At 36.6% G+C, this 18,206-nt stretch overlaps 3 protein-coding genes across 4 annotated transcripts in view; all 3 read right to left on the bottom strand.

Moving 5' to 3' along the window:
* The window catches only part of LOC137248988 (UDP-glycosyltransferase UGT5-like), a 182,780-nt gene that overhangs the window by 140,267 nt on the left and 24,307 nt on the right, over positions 1-18,206 (bottom strand). The gene's annotated exons all lie outside the window — the stretch shown is intronic.
* LOC137248990 (UDP-glycosyltransferase UGT4-like) overlaps positions 1-18,206 on the bottom strand; it is a 39,139-nt gene that overhangs the window by 15,317 nt on the left and 5,616 nt on the right. The gene's annotated exons all lie outside the window — the stretch shown is intronic.
* LOC137248987 (piggyBac transposable element-derived protein 3-like) lies at positions 4,855-7,457 on the bottom strand. The gene is made up of 2 exons (XM_067780025.1): positions 7,348-7,457; positions 4,855-7,189 (listed from the first exon to the last, which is right to left on the bottom strand). Exon 2 carries the CDS (start codon positions 7,185-7,187, stop codon positions 5,130-5,132), a length of 2,058 nt encoding a protein of 685 aa, XP_067636126.1. The 5' UTR covers positions 7,188-7,189; positions 7,348-7,457; the 3' UTR covers positions 4,855-5,129.

Genomic DNA, 18,206 nt, shown 5'->3' on the forward strand with positions numbered 1-18,206 from the left:
CGTTCCATTTTATTTAAATGTGTTAAGTTTAAATTTCGTTTAAACTTATTTAACTTTATTTTTTTTTAATCAATTTCATTTAGTTTTATTTTATTATATAGATTAAATTACTTTATTTTATTTTATTTTATTTCATTTTGTTTCATATTACTTAATATCCATTTCATTTAATTTCATTCCACTTAATTTCGTTTTGTCTCATGTTATTTCGTTCTATTTTATTCCATTGCCTTCCATTTCATTTCGTTTAATTTCATTTAATGCCATATCATTTCATTTTATCTTTTTTTATTTCAATTAATTTCGTTTCACTTCATAATCTATTTTATTTAGTTTCATTGTATATATAGTTTCATATTATTTCGCTTTATTTCTTTTCATATTCATATGATTTATATTTTTCTTTTCATTTTATACCATTCAGTTTCATTTTTGTTCCTTTTCCATATCATTTCACTTTATTCTATTTCATTCCGTTTAATTTCAAATAGTTTAAAATGTTTTCGTTTTAGTAACTTTTTTTTCTGTTTCATTTCACTCCTCTCCGTTTCCTCTTATTTTGTCTCATCTCACTTCATTCCACTTCATTTCCATGAATTTAGTTTTCCTTTAATTCGTTCCACTCTATTTTTGTTATGCCAAGTCACTTTATTTAATTTTATTCCATTTCATTTTCTTTAGTTTATTCCAAATTACTGTTTTTACTTTATTTATTTTATTTTATTTTTATTTATTTACTTTAATTAAATTTTCTTTTATGCCATTTTTTTATCGTTTAACTAAAATTGAAGTTCATTTTATTCTATTGTTATTGTATTTAAATTTTTTTATTAAAAATGTAAATTATATAAAATTTATATGAAATTTGTAAATTGAAGAAAAATTAATAAAAAGTATGGAACATTTTGTTGGTATTTTTTTGTACATAAAAAATGAATGAAAAATTTGGAGCATTTTTGGAGCATGAGGGATTTTTGGGTATTAGGAAAACGGTTTATGGATGTTTTAAAGCACGGTCTGGCAACGCTGCACAATGACGTTCAAAGCTGTCATTTCCACCTAAAAGTATGCAGTAGTTGCAGACTGACAGCTCACACGTACACGAAATATCACATTTCTTACTTACTTAATTGGCGCTTAACCGTCTAAACTGTTATGGCCGTCCAACAAGGCGCGCCAGTCGCTCCGCCAACCGGCGCCAATTGGTAACACCAAGGGAGTTTAAATCGTTTTCCACCTGGTCCTTCCAACGGAGTGGGGGCCGCCCTCTATCTCTGCTTCCATAGGCGGGTTCTGATAGAAACTTTCTTGGCCGGATCATCATCTTTCATTCGCATAACATGGCCTAGCCGGCGCAGTCGCTGCGTTTTAATTCATTGGACTATGTGGATGTCTGCGTATAGCTCGTACAGCTCATCATTAAATCTTCTTCGTAACTCGCCATCGGCAACGCGTATAGGTCCATAAATCTTTCGAAGAACTTTTCTCTCGAACATTCCCAAAGCCGCTTCATCTGCTGTTGTCATGGTCCATGCTTCTGCCCCATATAGCAGGACGCGTACGATAAGTGACTTGTAGAGTATGATTTTCGTTCGCCGAGAGAGGACTTTACTTTTTAAATTCCTACCTAGTCCAAAGTAGCATTTATTGGCAAGATTGATTCTTCGCTGCATTTCAGTGCTGGTGTTGTTGCTAGTGTTGATGCTGGTTCCCAAATAAACGAAGTCTTTTACTATTTCGAAATTATGGCTGCCAACAGTAGCGTGATTGCCAATGCGCGTATGCGCTGACTCTTTGCTGGATGACAGCAGGTACTTTGTTTTGTCCTCATTCACCATCACATCCATCTTTACCGCTTCTTTTTCCAGTTTGGAGTAAGCAGAACTAACAGCACGGGTGTTAGGCCGATGGTATCAATTTCATCAGCATAGGCCAGTAATTGCACGCCTTTATATAATATTGTTCCAGTGCGATTAAGTTCTGCAGCTAGTATAATTTTCTCCAACATCAAATTAAAGAAATCGCACCTCGTTTAGTTTCGAACGGTTCGGAGAGGACCTTCCCAATTCTGACAGAGCTGATGGTGTTGATCAACGTCATTTTGTGCAGCCGTATGTATAAGTTTTGCGGGGAATCCAAATTCAGACATAGCGGCATATAGGCAGCTCCTTTTCGTGCTGTCGAAGGCGGCTTTAAAATCGACGAAGAGTTGATGTGTGTCGATTTTCTTTTCACGGTTTTTTTCCAAGATTTGGCGCATTGTGAAAATCTGGTCGATGGTAGATTTACCAGGTCTGAAGCCGCACTGATAAGGTCCAATCAGCCGGTTCACGGTGGGCTTCAATCTTTCGCACAATACACTTGAAAGGAACTTATATGCGATATTAAGAAGGCTGATTCCACGATAGTTGGTGCATTTTGCAGTATCCCCCTTCTTGTGGACTGGGCAAAGAACACTTATATTCCAGTCGTCCGGCATGCACTGATTTTGCGAAGAAGCTGCTGCATGCACCTTACCAAGTAATAATTTTTAAATAGTAAATACAGACAGTGGTAGTTTAACAAATTCTGCTGTAGTAAGTGGTGAATGTGACCTACTGGAGGTTTTGTGAAGCTTGCTTCACACTATTTTTCGCACCTGCAACATCTCTATCTTAAAATTGTCTCTGGTCTTTATCCACTCATGGTTGGTAGGGTATTACCAATTTCACACAAAAAATAATGCAACTTTGTGTAAATAATACATTTTTCCTTTTCACACAGGGCCGCTTGCTTTATTAACGAGCATCCATAAACTGCCCCAAAAAAATTACGCTTTTTATAAAATATATTTAAAAAAATATCAGCCGTTTTTTATTTAAGAGTAAGTCAATTAAAACCACATTTGAAAAAAATATATATATTGGGAGCAGTGCAACCTGTTTTGAAAAACAACATTGCTTGGATTCTACAGAAGTCGCAGTGTATCCTCCGATTTCATCACTAAAATTAACTAAAAAGTAAAAAATAAAATTAAAGAAAAAAACACTTTTTTAAAAATAAGCTTTTATTATTGGTTAATAAAATTAACTAAAAAGTAAACAATAAATTGACTCTAAAGAAATATAACACTTTATAAGTTCATTGTAACCTTTAACGATAATTAGGCTTTTTCGTCTGCGACAAAAAAATTCTATATTGTACATAACTATATATTTTTAACATTAAAACTTTACACCTAAATTATTAAATCTTACAGTTTATATCAAAGTCCTAATTGTTCTAATAAAAGCGTGTTACATTGAGATAGCAAGAAAAGGAGATCCTAAATGTTCTTAATTATACCATCAAAATTTAACACGTTTTTTATTAGAATAATTTGGACTGTGATATAAACTGTAAGATTTAATAATTTAGGTGTAAAGTTTTAATGTTAAAAATATATAATTATGTACAATATACATAGAATGTTTTTGTCGCAGACGGAAAAGCCTAATTATCGTTAAAGGTTACAATGAACTTATAAAGTGTTATATTTCTTTAGAGTCAATTTATTGTTTACTTTTTAGTTAATTTTATTAACCAATAATAAAAGCTTATTTTTAAAAAAGTTTTTTTTCTTTAATTTTATTGTAAATTATTTTTGAATTATTTTATTTTGTATATTATTTCAAAATGAAAATTTTATTGATAGTTATTTTAAATATTTTAAAATGTAAAGATATTTAAATTAAGTAATAAATAAAGATTTATTAAAATATATAGTTATTACTATATAGTTGATTTTTGCAATGTTGATTGGATTTTGTGTTGGTTTATTCCATATATGTAATACTTCTATATCGCTACTACTGAACTGTGCAGCCTGTCAAACATTACAGTACAGACATACCACGAGAGAAGGAGACAAAATCTTAAGGATGTCGTTTAATTTTTGTAAAAAAGGGGCTTAGATATATGTACATATATTTCAGCAAGCCGTCTTATTTTTGTTTTTTCAATATTGTACATTAGGCTATTTTTATTGTTTTAAGAACTCCGCAGAATAGCATTACCGATTTGAGCTGAGTGTGCAGATATTCGTTTGTAAATGAGCCCTTAGCCGTTGGTGTAGCGGATTATGTATGCGGGTTGCGGTGTACAGCGTATACTGCTGATACGCTTGTTCCAATTGATTAAATAAAGACCGAACAATATTTGTACTATTTCACTTAACTTTATTTACAATAATTTAAGCGGTAGAAAAGTATTGCTATGCTAGCGGTATAGTGGACTGTAAGAAGCGAATGACAAAGCGGACAACATGATAATACCCATGGTTCAACTATATACAGGTTGGCTCATCTGTAAAGCAACAAAATATGTCTGTTCAAATTGTCAAAATCTGTGTATTGGTGTTGGTGCGAATGGTATGGAATGGAAACATAAAACCAAGGCGAATCTATACCAGGTGGTGGCAAAGCGAATTCAATCAATTCGCCGTGCAGATGAATGTCAAGTCAAAAGAAAATTTTCATAGATTTCGATTAACTGACATTTTGTTGTACAAGGCTTTGTATGGAAAATTATCAAGAAGAAGCAATCAGCTGACGGGATAACACCACCTGTAATGAATTCGCCTTGCATAAAACTTAGCAGTTTTTGTATGTGTAAGTAAAATGTTGCCAATGTGTTGGTTTCATTTTGAGTTTGCCATCTCCTTTTGACAATCCCTTCGACCAGGCAATGACATAAATAAAATCAGCTGATGAGATGAGCCAACCTGTACATAATTGAACCATGATAATACCAAAATGTCAAATAGCAACTAGTGTTACCATCTAGTACTAAAATACTTAACCCTTAAATGCATGAGGTCAGCCCTAAATATGGAGACCCAGTTTTACATATGTAAAACAACCCCCTGAACACGAAATGGATCACCATTTTAAAAATAATTGAGCCGTTTTCCGGAAAAAGCTGAAAATGTGTTTTTTTTTATTTGTACCATATATGGTACGCTATGCATTGTGAGAGAAAAAAGGTGAATATTTTTTATAGGCAAATTATATTTCAGTGTATTCAAATCAAAGGAAATACATGTACATATTTACATAAATAAAGTCAATTAGTGAAAATACTTTATAAATATACTTCGTATTATTATTTTTTTATTTTTTGTGATAAGCAACAAAACAATTACGCTTATCATTCAAACAGAGATGTACGTTACACTTTTCCCATTTGAATATTGATCGATTGTTCACGTTCTTGTCACCAACATTACACGTCTCATTTTTGCATCTGGCACGACCTTCAACCAAGGGATAATGATGGATGCCGTCGAAACGTAAATTTTTTGGGGGTCCACGTTCATCTTGAACACGAGAGGCTATTGTGTGTACACCAGACCGGTTTTGGTTTGTTCCCATATTCGTCAGCACGTAACATATTTCCAGACGGAACGCCTTTTGAGTCATTGAAGCACTAGGATTTGATCTTTTAAAAAGTAGCCAAGCATTTACCATGCATATATCCAATAGGTGATAAAATATTCTAAGATACCATTTTCGGCTTTTCAACACAATTTTTAACCGACCAAGGTGGGAATCCATAAGATCCACACCTCCCATATGCATATTGTACTCTTTAATTATTTGGGGGCAAGAGATAGTAATCACTTTCTTCTCTTTCTTATCCCACCGCTGTATAGTCTGATCTACAACATTATCAATATGTGGATTTAACACCGGTTTCATCCCAACGAAAGTGGAAACAAGGTTAACTACCCGATTATCCTTCCATGATATAGATGTTATCGGTATACCATATATTGTGGTTAAGAACTCTGCTGATACTCCTCGATCCATTTTCATCATATCCTTTGTCTCTGGAAGCTTGCAATTTTTGATCCTATTTCGGTTGATGGTCCCAATACTGTGTATACCTTGGGTTCGTAAATAAATCAATAACGGTATGGAGGTATAATAGTTATCCATGTAAATGATATAATTTTGGAAACGGGGAACCCCACGAGTCATGCGCACAACAATATTAGCCGAGGCCTTCAAATCTGGTTCTCCAGGTAGTAAACAATGAGTTTCGCCAGTATAAATTTCAAACATGTACATAAAACCAGATACGTCACAAAGGGCAAAGAACTTGAACCCCCATTTCTTAGGTTTGTTGGGGAGATATTGCTTCATAAAATGACCAGCTTTGGTTGAGCATATCTGTTCGTCTATTGAAAGACGAGACTGCATAGGAATAGATTGAAAACGTTCATTGAGGTAATTTAGTACAGGTCTCAATTTATACAAACGATCAGGATTTTCCTCGTCGTATGCAGAGTTGTTGTTCATGTGAAGGTATTCCTTTATCTTCTCATACCTGTTTACTGTCATCACGTTCCGTACAGCATCAACTCCATTTTGCTTATTCCAGTAATCTCTAACACAAGGTAGTTTGTGATAGGACATATAATATGTAATGCCGATAAATTTTCCGAATTCGAAGATGTCAAAAAAGAAAGTTTGGTTATTTTTTTCTACCTTTGCGTAGGTAATGGTCTCGTTTACTATAATTTCCATTAACTCATCAGTAAAGAAGTATTTAAAGCAACCATACGGAGTGGAGAACTTTTCTGTTTGATCTGATTTTAAGACTGAACCTCCAAGGAAGCATATTTGATCTTGACTTAATTGTAAATTACATTTTCTCCAGCGGGCTCTTTCAAAATCTGTTGACGCTATATCAATAACAATATCTTTATACCTACAGCATTCTTGGTGTTTAGCCTCTTGTGAAGAAGTGCTTTCAAGGGTCAATGGTGTAGATAAAGCTGACCTTCTTTTTTTTGGAGGCGACGAGGGTTCTTGACGCACTATAGATAAATCTACTGGTAAGGGTTCATTGTCCGGAATAGTGACATTAGAGGCTTCTAACATTGAACCGTTCGCATCGTCATCGTTCATTTTTTGTAAAACCGAATCACTAATCGAATCTTCATCCAACAATTCATAGTCGTTTTCGGCTTGATTTCTAATTCGCTTTGGTCCTGGTGTTTCATCCATTAGATCGTCGAATGCATCTTCGGGCTCATCTTCATCAAAAGACACATTTCCATCTTTGGGTATATCTGATCCTACCTGATCTTCGAAATCATCACATAGCATATCTGCTACTTCATCTGCATTATACCTCTTTCCGCCAATTATATATTCATCCATGACTGAAATAAAAACACTTACAATATGCAATTTTTTATTTGGCTTAGATGCATGAAGTACCATATATGGTACATACGCAAAAAAGCCAATAAACTATAAATACCGTTACATTTGATTACATTTCATTTTAATTCGCTAAAATAGACAATAGGGTACTTACCTTGTATATTTATTTAACACAAAATAACACAAAATATATTTTATTGAGGTATAAAATTCCCACTTTGATTTTGTTGCAAAATTCACGTCCTTTTGCCACGCCTGCTCACCGACAACTAACTGTAAATTTCTGAAGGCTGTGATAATATTTACAAAAAAGCTAGATTTTTTAGTTCTAATCTAGACTAAATAAAAATGCAGTTCATATTAATTTGAAGGAGATATGATGAAGTAAAAGGGCGTACCTTATATGGTACGCTATGCATTTAAGGGTTAAGTATGAAATATACAATTTGAGTTGTGGAATTAGAAAGGCGATATATACATATATGCAAATGCAGATTAGGCGCGACCATGCCGGCCGCCTTGAACGACGGTTCAAAATATTTAAAATTTATACATTGTTTGATTTCAAATTCTTTAAATTAATATCAGTTATTAAAAATATCTGTTTTTGTTGGCAGTAAAGATAACTTAACTACGGGTCGTAACATTTCGCCATCTGAAGTTTTTACGTTGACCACACGAACGCAGCCATCGGTACCTGGATGAACGCTAAGTATGCGCCCAAGTTTCCATTTCGTAGGAGGCGCAGTGTTATCGTGTATGACTACCACATCGTTTACTTGTAAGCTTTGCCTTGGTCGGAACCACTTTGTACGTTTTTGAAGATTGACCAAATATTCATCCCGCCAGCGCTTCCAAAAATGTTGTCGTATTGTAGTGATAGCTTGCCAGCGTTGAAAAATAGTTCCCTTAAAGGCTTCCACGTTAAGATCGGGCAGGGATTTCAAAGGTTCGCCGACAATGAAGTGACCCGGCGTTAAAACTTCGAAGTCTTCGACTTCCGTAGGTATCCAACAAATATCGTAGCTCTTTATTAGCACCAACGAAATTAGTGCCATTATCGGAATAAACATGTTGGCAGTGACCTCTGCGATTTGTAAAACGTTTAAACGCTGCTATAAAGGTCGGTGACGACAGATCACTATAGCCAGCTCTAAGTGCATTGCTCCAGTACTCATGCATATGAATGAGCAGATATAAGCTTTAATAGTTTTAGCTCCTCTTCCGTGAGAAAACCCAGAAGCGTCGCTGTAACACAGTTTGCATAATTTGTGGTCCAGCATGTAGAGTCGTAATATGTATTTCAGCTGTGATAGCTTTTGCAAGTGATGAAGTTCTAGGTAAATTATTGGATGTTTAACGTCGGTTGCGAGCGAGGCCTTTTTGAGACGGCCCCCGACACGAACAATTCCATCGACATCCATGAAGGGCTGAAGGCGTACAAGAGTGCTTCGCAAAGGTAAGGGTTTGTTCAATCTGAAATGAGAAATTTCTTGTTCGAAAGCATTATGTTGAGTATACTTTACCAATGCGAGCTCTGCCTCCCGAATTTCGGCGCAAGTTATTGGACCTGATATGCGCTTTTTGGGCTCCGCCGCGGAAAAACGTACGTTTTTTTGAATCGTAATAGAAGAGCAGTTATTCTCTTGAGTCTAGTGTACGACTGATATCGGCTTAACAACTCCCATTCCTTTGAAGTTTGAGATAGGTGTACCGCTGCCTTTGTGGATTTCAGCTCGAGATCCGTCGTATGTTGCGTGATAGTTTTCGAAGAAAAATCGTTGGTGTTTTGTAACCAGTTTGGCCCATACCACCATAAGTGATGCTTAAGAAGCTGCGATGGGCTGATGCCGCGTGATGCGCAGTCTGCGGTCTGGTATGGTGTCCTGCACTGCCGCTACGTGATTGGAAACGAAGACTGACCACCTGCTGGGTGTACCCTGCAACCACGCTAATGTTACCATTGAGTCGGTCCACGCGTAGAGTTTTTCGAATGTGCAGCCGAAACTACTCTGAACCTGACGAACTAGTTTCGCACCTAGATGCGTTGCACAAAGCTCCAAGCGTGGTAGCGTAGTGGTCTTGAGCGGAGCGACCTTGGTTTTAGCAGCCACCAAGGCAACTTGTATCGCACCACTTGTGCTTTGAGTACGACAGTAAAGCGCAGCTGCATAAGCCAGTTCAGAAGCGTCGGTGAAGAGATGAAACTCTGAATCGTTAATATTGTGAGTTCCCAACCAGCGGTTTAACTTTAGTAATGTTAACTTCTGTAGCTCACCGCGGTGATGCAACCATTTCTTTGATACGTCGGCGGGAACTGGTTCGTCCCAATCCACCTTTGATCTCCAAATCCCTTGCAGCCACATCTTAGAACGAATCGTGCATGGCGCGATTAGACCTAAGGGATCGAATATTTTGCTAGAATCCGATAGGAAAACTCGTTTTGTTAGTGTGCCACGCAGTTCATCCAAGTCTACGGCTATAGAGAGCGAGTCGGTATCCGTGCACCAAATTGTACCCAGGGTTCGAATTTCGTTACCGTCCGCCAACAAGTGTGATACTTGTTTAGACGCGTGAGGTATGCGCTCTCTTAGCGTTGAACAATTTGTCGCCCATTTGCGTAGCTCGAACCCACCTTGACTGATTATATTTGATACGTCCTTCTGAAGCATGGTAAGTTCATCAATAGTATGTGACCCGGTAAGCAGATCATCCATATAGAAATCCTTCTTAACCACCTCTACTACCATTTCGTTTGTGTTGGTAGCGTCCGCAGCTGCTCGTTGTAATGAATTGATGGCTAAGTGCGAAGCAGAAGCAACACCATATGTTACTCTCAAAAGTCGGAAATCTTGTATCGCCTCTGATGTATTCTTACGCCAAACTATGCGCTGATAATCGGCGTCTTGCGAAGCAACGTAAACTTGCCGATACATTTTTTCCACATCCGCTATGAGCCCATAGCGATGGGTACGAAATCGCACTAAAATCGAAAAAAGATCTTGCTGCAGCTGTGGACCTACCATCAGCGCGTCGTTTAGAGAGTTTCCCGAAGAAGTCTTCATGGAGGCGTTAAAGACGACTCTCAACTTGGGCGTGGCACTTGTGTCCTTGACCACAGCGTGATGCGGCATATAATATGTATTGGATGTACTTGGACCTGCTAACTCCATGTGACCAAGCTCAACTAGCTCTTTCATGAAATCTCTGTACCCTTTATGAAGTAGAGCTCGGACTGCGGCGTTTCGAGACTCACCGAGCTCGATTCCCTCCTTAAGCGGTAGACGCACAATGTAGCGCCCGTCGTCTGCTCGTTGAGTTGTTTCATCGAAGAGCTTCTCACAAAGGGTTTCTTCCGGTGTGTAATGCTTTCTAGGATTTAGTTCCTCGAGCTCCGAAAACTTACTGACGAGTTGTGTTAGCTGCATGTCGCAGTACAATGCGGGGATGGAAAAAGAATGTGTTTCGGAATTGGATGCGTTGCCAAACAACACCCATCCGAACGCGGTGTTTTGCGCCATGGGTGTGCCGAGCTGTCCCTTTCGCAATCCATTTAACAAAAACTTATCCATCTCATCCATACCGATTAAAATATCTATGGGACCTGGTTTAGAAAAATGTGGGTCAGCTAGAGCCAAGTCGCGAAGGTGTGCCCATGACGATATCGAGACATCGGTGGCGGGAAGATCGTTGGTGATTTTCGGTAAAACGAGTGCGTTAAATTGGAATTTGGTACCCAACGACCGCGGTGCAATTGTGATTTTGCATTCTCCTCATGTATGACCCCCTTGTGATGAGCCGATTCCTGTAACGTAAGCGGATGATGCCTTTCGGGGTAAGCGAAGGCGTTGAACGCAGGATTCTGTAATAAATGAAGCGTGCGAACCACTATCTAGTAGCGCATGAGCGGGTTGCCAAGAATCAGCGTTGTCTCTCAGCAGAACTTCAGCGGTTGCCAATAAAATCACACGCTCAGTATCGGCATAGTGAGATGCAATTCAAGCAAGCGCCTTCTTTCTTTATAGCGGATAGTTTAGACTTAGGGTCAAATTTAATAAATTGTAAGCATGAATATATTTTATGGTCACCTTTTCAGAAGAGACATGCCGACAATTTGTTAAAATGGGATGATGCGGATTTTGGTTTAGTGCATGTTGTGTGTAAAACATTTTTTGTTGACTGAGGTTGTGTTGCATTGACTACTGGGACCATTTCCAATGAGCGAGCGCGTATTTCGAGAAAGTCTCGAAGATCGTTGAACGATGGTAAATCGTCTACAACGAGAGATAACTCCCATTGTTTCCGGGTTTCGTGCGCCAGCTTGGAAACTGTCAAATGCACTAACCAGTCATCCCAAAATTCGATAGGACGCTTAAGCGCGCGTAAAGCTCCGATATGCTGTAAAGTAGCATCTAAAACGAGCTTGATTGACTTGGCTGAATCTTTGGTTTCCTTTTCAATCGAAGTCAAAGCTTTGACATGGCTCTCTACTATTACGCGCATTACTTTGTATCTCGACGTAAGCAAATCCCAAGCTTAACTATAATTGCTATCGCATATGGCTAAGCACTTTACCAAATCGAGCGTTTCGCTTTTTAAGCAATTTCGAAGATATTGTAATTTTTGTCCGTCCGACAGACTCGTATTTGTGTTAACTAACGAGCAGAAGGAATCATGGAACGATAGCCATTCTGTGGCATCACCACTAAAAGACGGCAGTTGTAATTTTGGTAAAGGCACATGAGCGGTTGCACCGTGAACAGGATTTTGTAAGAACTGCGGTTGCTTTTCAGGCATGCAAAGGCGTTTGAAATTTGTTTTGGCTATTGCATACCATTCTTCAGCTTGGACGCGTGACTGCTCCTCTACAGAAGCATTGTCTTCCACTCATGAAAGCTCTACTTCTTCTTGAGCTTTGCAAAAACGTGCCCATTGCTCTTCAAGTAATTGGGAATATGTCGATATGGCATCGGTATCGATTGCAGTTGAATCAGCTTTACTGGTTTGTACATACCTTTTAATTGCATTTAAAGCTGAGTCGCGAACTTTCACTGAAGCCATGTTTGTGAATTTATTTGATGACGATGTTTGTTATGGAACTCCCCAAATGTACTTGAAAAAATATGTATATATGTATGTAGTATGGCTTGACCGATTTGCCTTTGCTAAAATTTATGTATATTAAATCAGACCACTTTATAACTGTTGATGTTGTTGTTGTTGTTAAAGTTGAGCCAATTTATTTCACGAAAAGAGATATGAAATTATGATGAATATGCGGGTTTACAAATCCAGTGCGAAGGATCAGCAAATGGTGTAGCGGATTATGTATGCGGGTTGCGTGTACAGCGTATACAGATGATACGCTTGTTCAAATCAATTAAATAAAGACCGAACAATATTTATACTATTTCACTTAACTTTATTTACAATAATTTAAGCGGTAGAAAAGTATTGCTATGCTCGCGGTATAGTGGACTGTAAGAAGCGAATGACAAAGCGGACAACATGATAATACCAAAATGTCAAATAGCAACTAGTGTTACCATCTAGTTCTAAAATACTTAAGTATGAAATATACAATTTGAGTTGTGGAATTAGAAAGGCAATATATACATATATGCAAATGCAGATTAGGCACGACCAGCCGTTTTTTGAAACGAAAAAAGGCACGAACGAAAAATAGTATGTTAGAAAAAATTTACAAAATTGATATTATTTCAACACCAATAGTAGCCAGCCCAGTACCTACTCATATTTTGTTTACTTCATCAAAAATTTACTTCATTAAAAAACTCAAAATAAGTAAAATTTTGAAAACGTTTATATATCGTTTGTTCAAGCAAATTACTTTAAATTATTTTTAAAAACGTTTAAAGAAATGCTTGTTGGGATGTATGTATAAGTATATTTTTATACATGTATATTTGAATTTTTTTCATTTCAAAAATATGAATTCTTCGCCTCGTTTTTTTTTTACTATTTATGTAAATAATGTACTTTGTATGTCTGCAGCCCGTACTTAAATAATAAATACATTAAGCCTTGTATTGTATTTCTTGGCCTTTTCATTGTTTAATCGACTAAACTGAGATTTTATAACAATTAGTATGCAGAAGTTAGGTAAAGGGGATAGTGACCCGTTGAACCCCTTTAATACTTTTTTTACACACGCTAATACAATTCACTAACACTAACAAAGCACCCGCATGCGCAGAACATACATTTGCACAGTTTCAGCAAATAATAGGGGACTCATGTAACCGTATAAATGTCTTATAAAGTGTGTAAACGTATAAATTTATCTAGTTTGCGCACGAGTTGTCAAATTTTGTATGAAAAATCATTTACACAATTTGTATAAATTTACGCGCACATTTCATTGTGTAAACGCGGTAAACTCAAAGGAATGCAACCGTGCAGACATTACAGACGGCATTTTCATCAAAAATCTCCAACATCAGCAAGTAAAGGCATTTTAGTTTTGATTTTTCACTTAATCTTGGTATTTTTTAATTTGTATAACAATCAAAAAAATTTTTTTGGAAATAATACAGCTGAAAAACAATCAAGTTTATCAAGAGTATTACTAGGTGCGTTCATATAACCGCGTGTGTAAATGGATATAATTTTACACCTTATAAGTTTATATGCTATCATGAGTCCCCCTAATGATTGACAGAAAATTTGCACATTATATGTAACCGTATAAATGCCTTATAAAGTGTGTAAACGTATAAATTTATCTAGTGCGTAAACGAGCTGTCAAATTTTGTATGAAAAATCATTTACACAATAGGGGGACTCATGAAAGCATATAAACTTATAAGGTGTAAAATTATATCCATTTACACACGCTGTTATATGAACGCCCCTAGTAATACTCTTGATAAACTTGATTGTTTATCACCTGTATTATTGCCAAACAAAATTTTTTTGATTGTTGTACAAATTAAAAAATGCCAAGATCAAGTGAAAAATCAAAACTAAAACGCCTTTACTTGCTGATATTGGAGATTTCTGATGAAAATGCCTGCTGTAATGTCTGCAAGGTTGCATTCCGTTGAGTTTACCGCGTTTACACAATGAAATGTGCGCGTAAATTTATACAAATTGTGTAAATGATTTTTCATACAAAATTTGACAGCTCGTTTACGCACTAGATAAATTTATACGTTTACACACTTTATAAGGCATTTATACGGTTACATGAGTCCCCCTAATTTGTATAAATTTACGCGCACATTTCATTGTGTAAACGCGGTAAACTAAAAGTAATGCAACCTTGCAGACATTTTCATCAGAAATCTCCAACATCAGCAAGTAAATGCATTTTAGTTTTGATTTTTCACTTAATCTTGGCATTTTTTTAAATCTGTATAACAATCAAAAAAATTTTGTTCGGAAATAATGCAGCTGATAAACAATCAAGTTTATCAAGAGTATTACTAGGTGCGTTCATATAACAGCGTGTGTAAATGGATACAATTTTACACCTTATAAGTTTATATGCTTTCATGAGTCCCCCTATTATATATACATATGGTTTATTCTTACTGTGGGCGGCAAACTTGAATTTCTGAATGAAAATTTGTGTAAGCTTTATGACAAGCATGTCCCTTTATGTAGTGCTCGGGCTAATATCAATGCTGTTCCTTGGTATAACTTTAAAGCTAGGTCTGCTATAAGGGAACGAAATAGACTTTACGCGAGATCGAAGAGGAGACAAACTGAGTCTGCTTGGTCTATATATGAAATCGCCCGAAACAAAGCCACCGTCATCATAAGAAAATCCAAGCAGATGTATTGCAAACTTGAGGAATCTTAACATACATGGGAAGTGTCAAAAGGATTGTCAAGTCGACCCAGATATCCTAAATGATCATTTTATTAGGTCAAGTGAGTGTCGAGACAGTCATATACCTCTGAACGTTATAAGTCGTTTTGAGCCAGTGAATAAATTTGAATTTAAAGCAGTATCAGAATAAGAGGTTTGTAAAACAATTATGGACATCAAATCTAATGCTATTGGGGAGGATGGGATCTCCTTGAAGTTCATTAAACTCGTTCTGCCATTCATTTTAGGAACTCTCACGCATATTATTAATCATTGCTTCACAACTTCTTGTTTCCCTGTGGAGTGGAAGAAGGCGTTAATTATTCCTGACGCCAAAACAAATATTGCTCTTGAACCTTGCAATTATATGCCAATTAGCATCTTAGCTGCGTTTGCTAAAGTGTGTAAGTCCTTGATGGCGGGTCAAATCTCGGCTTATGTTAAGGAGAACAACCTGTTGAGTTCACTGCAATCTGGATTCAAACCCAAGCACAGTTGCTCTACTGCAAATATCAAAATAGTTTTGATAATAGTGATCTAACCTTTCTGTGCCTCCTTGACTTTTCTAAGGCCTTTGACTCAGTGCAGCACAACCTCCTTTGCAAAAAAAACTCGAATTCTTCTTCGGGTTCTCTACTAAATCTGTCGAGCTTATGGCCAGTTACCTGGAGGGAAGAACCCAGAAGGTAGTTTGCAAAAACTCTGCATCCAAATCTCGTGTTGTCCCATCTGGTGGGCCACAAGGCTCTGTGCTTGGTCCTCTTCTGTTTAGTCTGTTTGTCAATGATTTATTCTCAGTGTGTCAACACATAAATATCCACGCATATGCTGATGACATTCAGTTATACCTATCTAGTCGGGTCGGCCTTGTCGAAGATTTATGTTATAAAATAAATAGTGACTTGTCTACAATCGGGAAATGGGCTTGTGAAAACTGTTTATGCTTAAATGCTGAGAAGTCATATGTCGAGCCCTTCCCGCAATTTAAGTGTAACCAACAAAAAGTAAATTTTACAGTAGAAAGTTTTTTGTAATTATCTTCTGACAAAAAATAGCTACTATCATGAAATTTGGTATGTGTATAAAATATTTCTTCAGCCTACAATTAAGACTTCGGTTTTTGAACACACTGTACCGAAAGTCCTGTTATCTGTACTTACGTTTTTTTGCTGTCGTGTTGGCTCACTTTCCAAACACTATTTTGTTGGTTACCTTAAATTTTAAGTTATCCAATTATATTTTTCAGATAACATAGGGGCACATTAAAGGCGTATTTATTGTAATTTTTTAGTACATATATACATTTTAAATTAAAGGAAATTTATACAATTCCAAATTTGAACACAATATATTAAACAGTATTGTTGTAAACAAAATAATTCAGTCATCTTCGTCGGTCTCAGGCAATGTATCTATTATCTTTCCAGTAGGGATAAGCTAATATATTTATAGTGAAATTGTTTTGGTATTACATTCTTTTCGCAAAGAGCTTTTAGGTCGTTATATTTTGAAGATGAAATGTGTAAGAAGTCATCATACAAGGTAACAGGACCCTTACTAAGTATGAGAGAATTTCGTCTTGACCACACAATTGTACTGAGATCGTATACCTTTCTTTCGCTATCGTCAAAAAAACTATAGGGTAGTTTAACCAATGGAGAATTTTTTTCGAAGATAGCGCAACGCAAAGACGTAAATGATATTTTAGCTGAAGCTGGAAGCAAAGATTGAGAAAAGGTTTTCCAATCTTTAAAATCCGAATTATGAATTGAAATGCATGTATAATTTTCTGGTATAGTTCTTGCGTTCGAAATAATTGTATACCATTCACTTGGAGCCCAGACATTTCTATCGCGAATAAAAGACTCAATAGTGCTATGTATGGAGTACACGGGCATTATGGTATGCCCAGGCAACAGGTAAGTTAATTTAATGTGTTTTATGTTAGCAGCCTTCTCTAAGAAATTTATTATCATTGCTTGTATAGCTCTGTTCCTGTTCTGCCCAACACAACTATCACAATATAGACTTATAACAGAATGAGTCCCCCTTTCATCCACGATATTTAAGTATTGGAAAATTGCACTGGAAATTTCGTTACATCCACGTTTTCCATCCCAATCACCCCATAAAAAGCAATAACCGTTTCTTGTGCCGTTTTCGTAAACGCTTTCATTACAAAAAGCATATTTTCTTGAATAGAAAAGGTTTGCGCTTTTTCCGTGTGGTGTATTCAATACTTTCTGAAGGTCGAAGCTGGCGCACATATACGTGGCATTCTCTTTGCTTTATCTTCGGTCCTCTAAGAAAATTTCTGTCCCGTATGTGCATGTTATGTTCCTCAGTTTGTTGTAAAAGGTTTTGTGTTTCTCTGTCCGAATTCTTATACTTTTCACAAATAATGCATTTGTACTTTTTGGGCAAATGGAAGCCTGTATGGTATTCATTTTTTAAAATGGTACGAAAAACTGTTAGGGATAACTTAGCTTGCTCCTGATTTGTATTTATCAAGTGCTGCGTGTAACACCTATACAAAGTTGGCACGTTTCGAGAGTACTGTGGAAGATATAACTTAGTACTTTTGCTCCTACAATAGTGGGAAGGAACTGCTGGTAGGTGTTCAATGAATGATTTCAAAAGAGCCACATTTATTTCGTCAGACTTATTATGAGGAGGAGGTCTTTTTTTGGTCAGGCAAGAGGTATTTGAAGAGTTGTGTTTTTTTCTAACACATATTAACGTGTTTTGGGAAATATTAAGTGTTTTCAGTAAAAACTGCTGAAAAACTTTAAAACGCTTTTTGTTGTAGGTAATGAAATATGCATAGCTCCACTGTTTTTTAAGGCTATCTGATGTTCTCCTTTGAACGCATTTCCGGGTCATGCACGATAGAAGCCAATCTCTTTCTCGTATTTTGTTGACTAAGCCCCGAAAGTGTTCATTTAGCATCAACCGATCTTGCTCACTAAGCTTTTCACAACAATTGTTTCCACACTTTTTACCTACGCAGGGATTTGGTTTAACTTCATACAGCTTTCGTTGTTTACCCCGAAGTCTTTTAGGAAGTTTTCGTTTCTTCTTGTACATGCATATACAGTATAATTGCAACAATTGCTTTTGCGAACAATATAAATATACACCGCCCATGGAAGCAGAGGTAGAGGGCGGCCCCCACT

This window comes from Eurosta solidaginis, chromosome 4 (assembly GCF_040869045.1).
Source record: "Eurosta solidaginis isolate ZX-2024a chromosome 4, ASM4086904v1, whole genome shotgun sequence".
NCBI lineage: Eukaryota > Metazoa > Arthropoda > Insecta > Diptera > Tephritidae > Eurosta > Eurosta solidaginis.

Bases quoted from the DNA above. Each gene is read 5' to 3' on its own strand.
- LOC137248987 (XM_067780025.1), bottom strand. From the start codon at position 7,187: ATGGATGAATATATAATTGGCGGAAAGAGGTATAATGCAGATGAAGTA.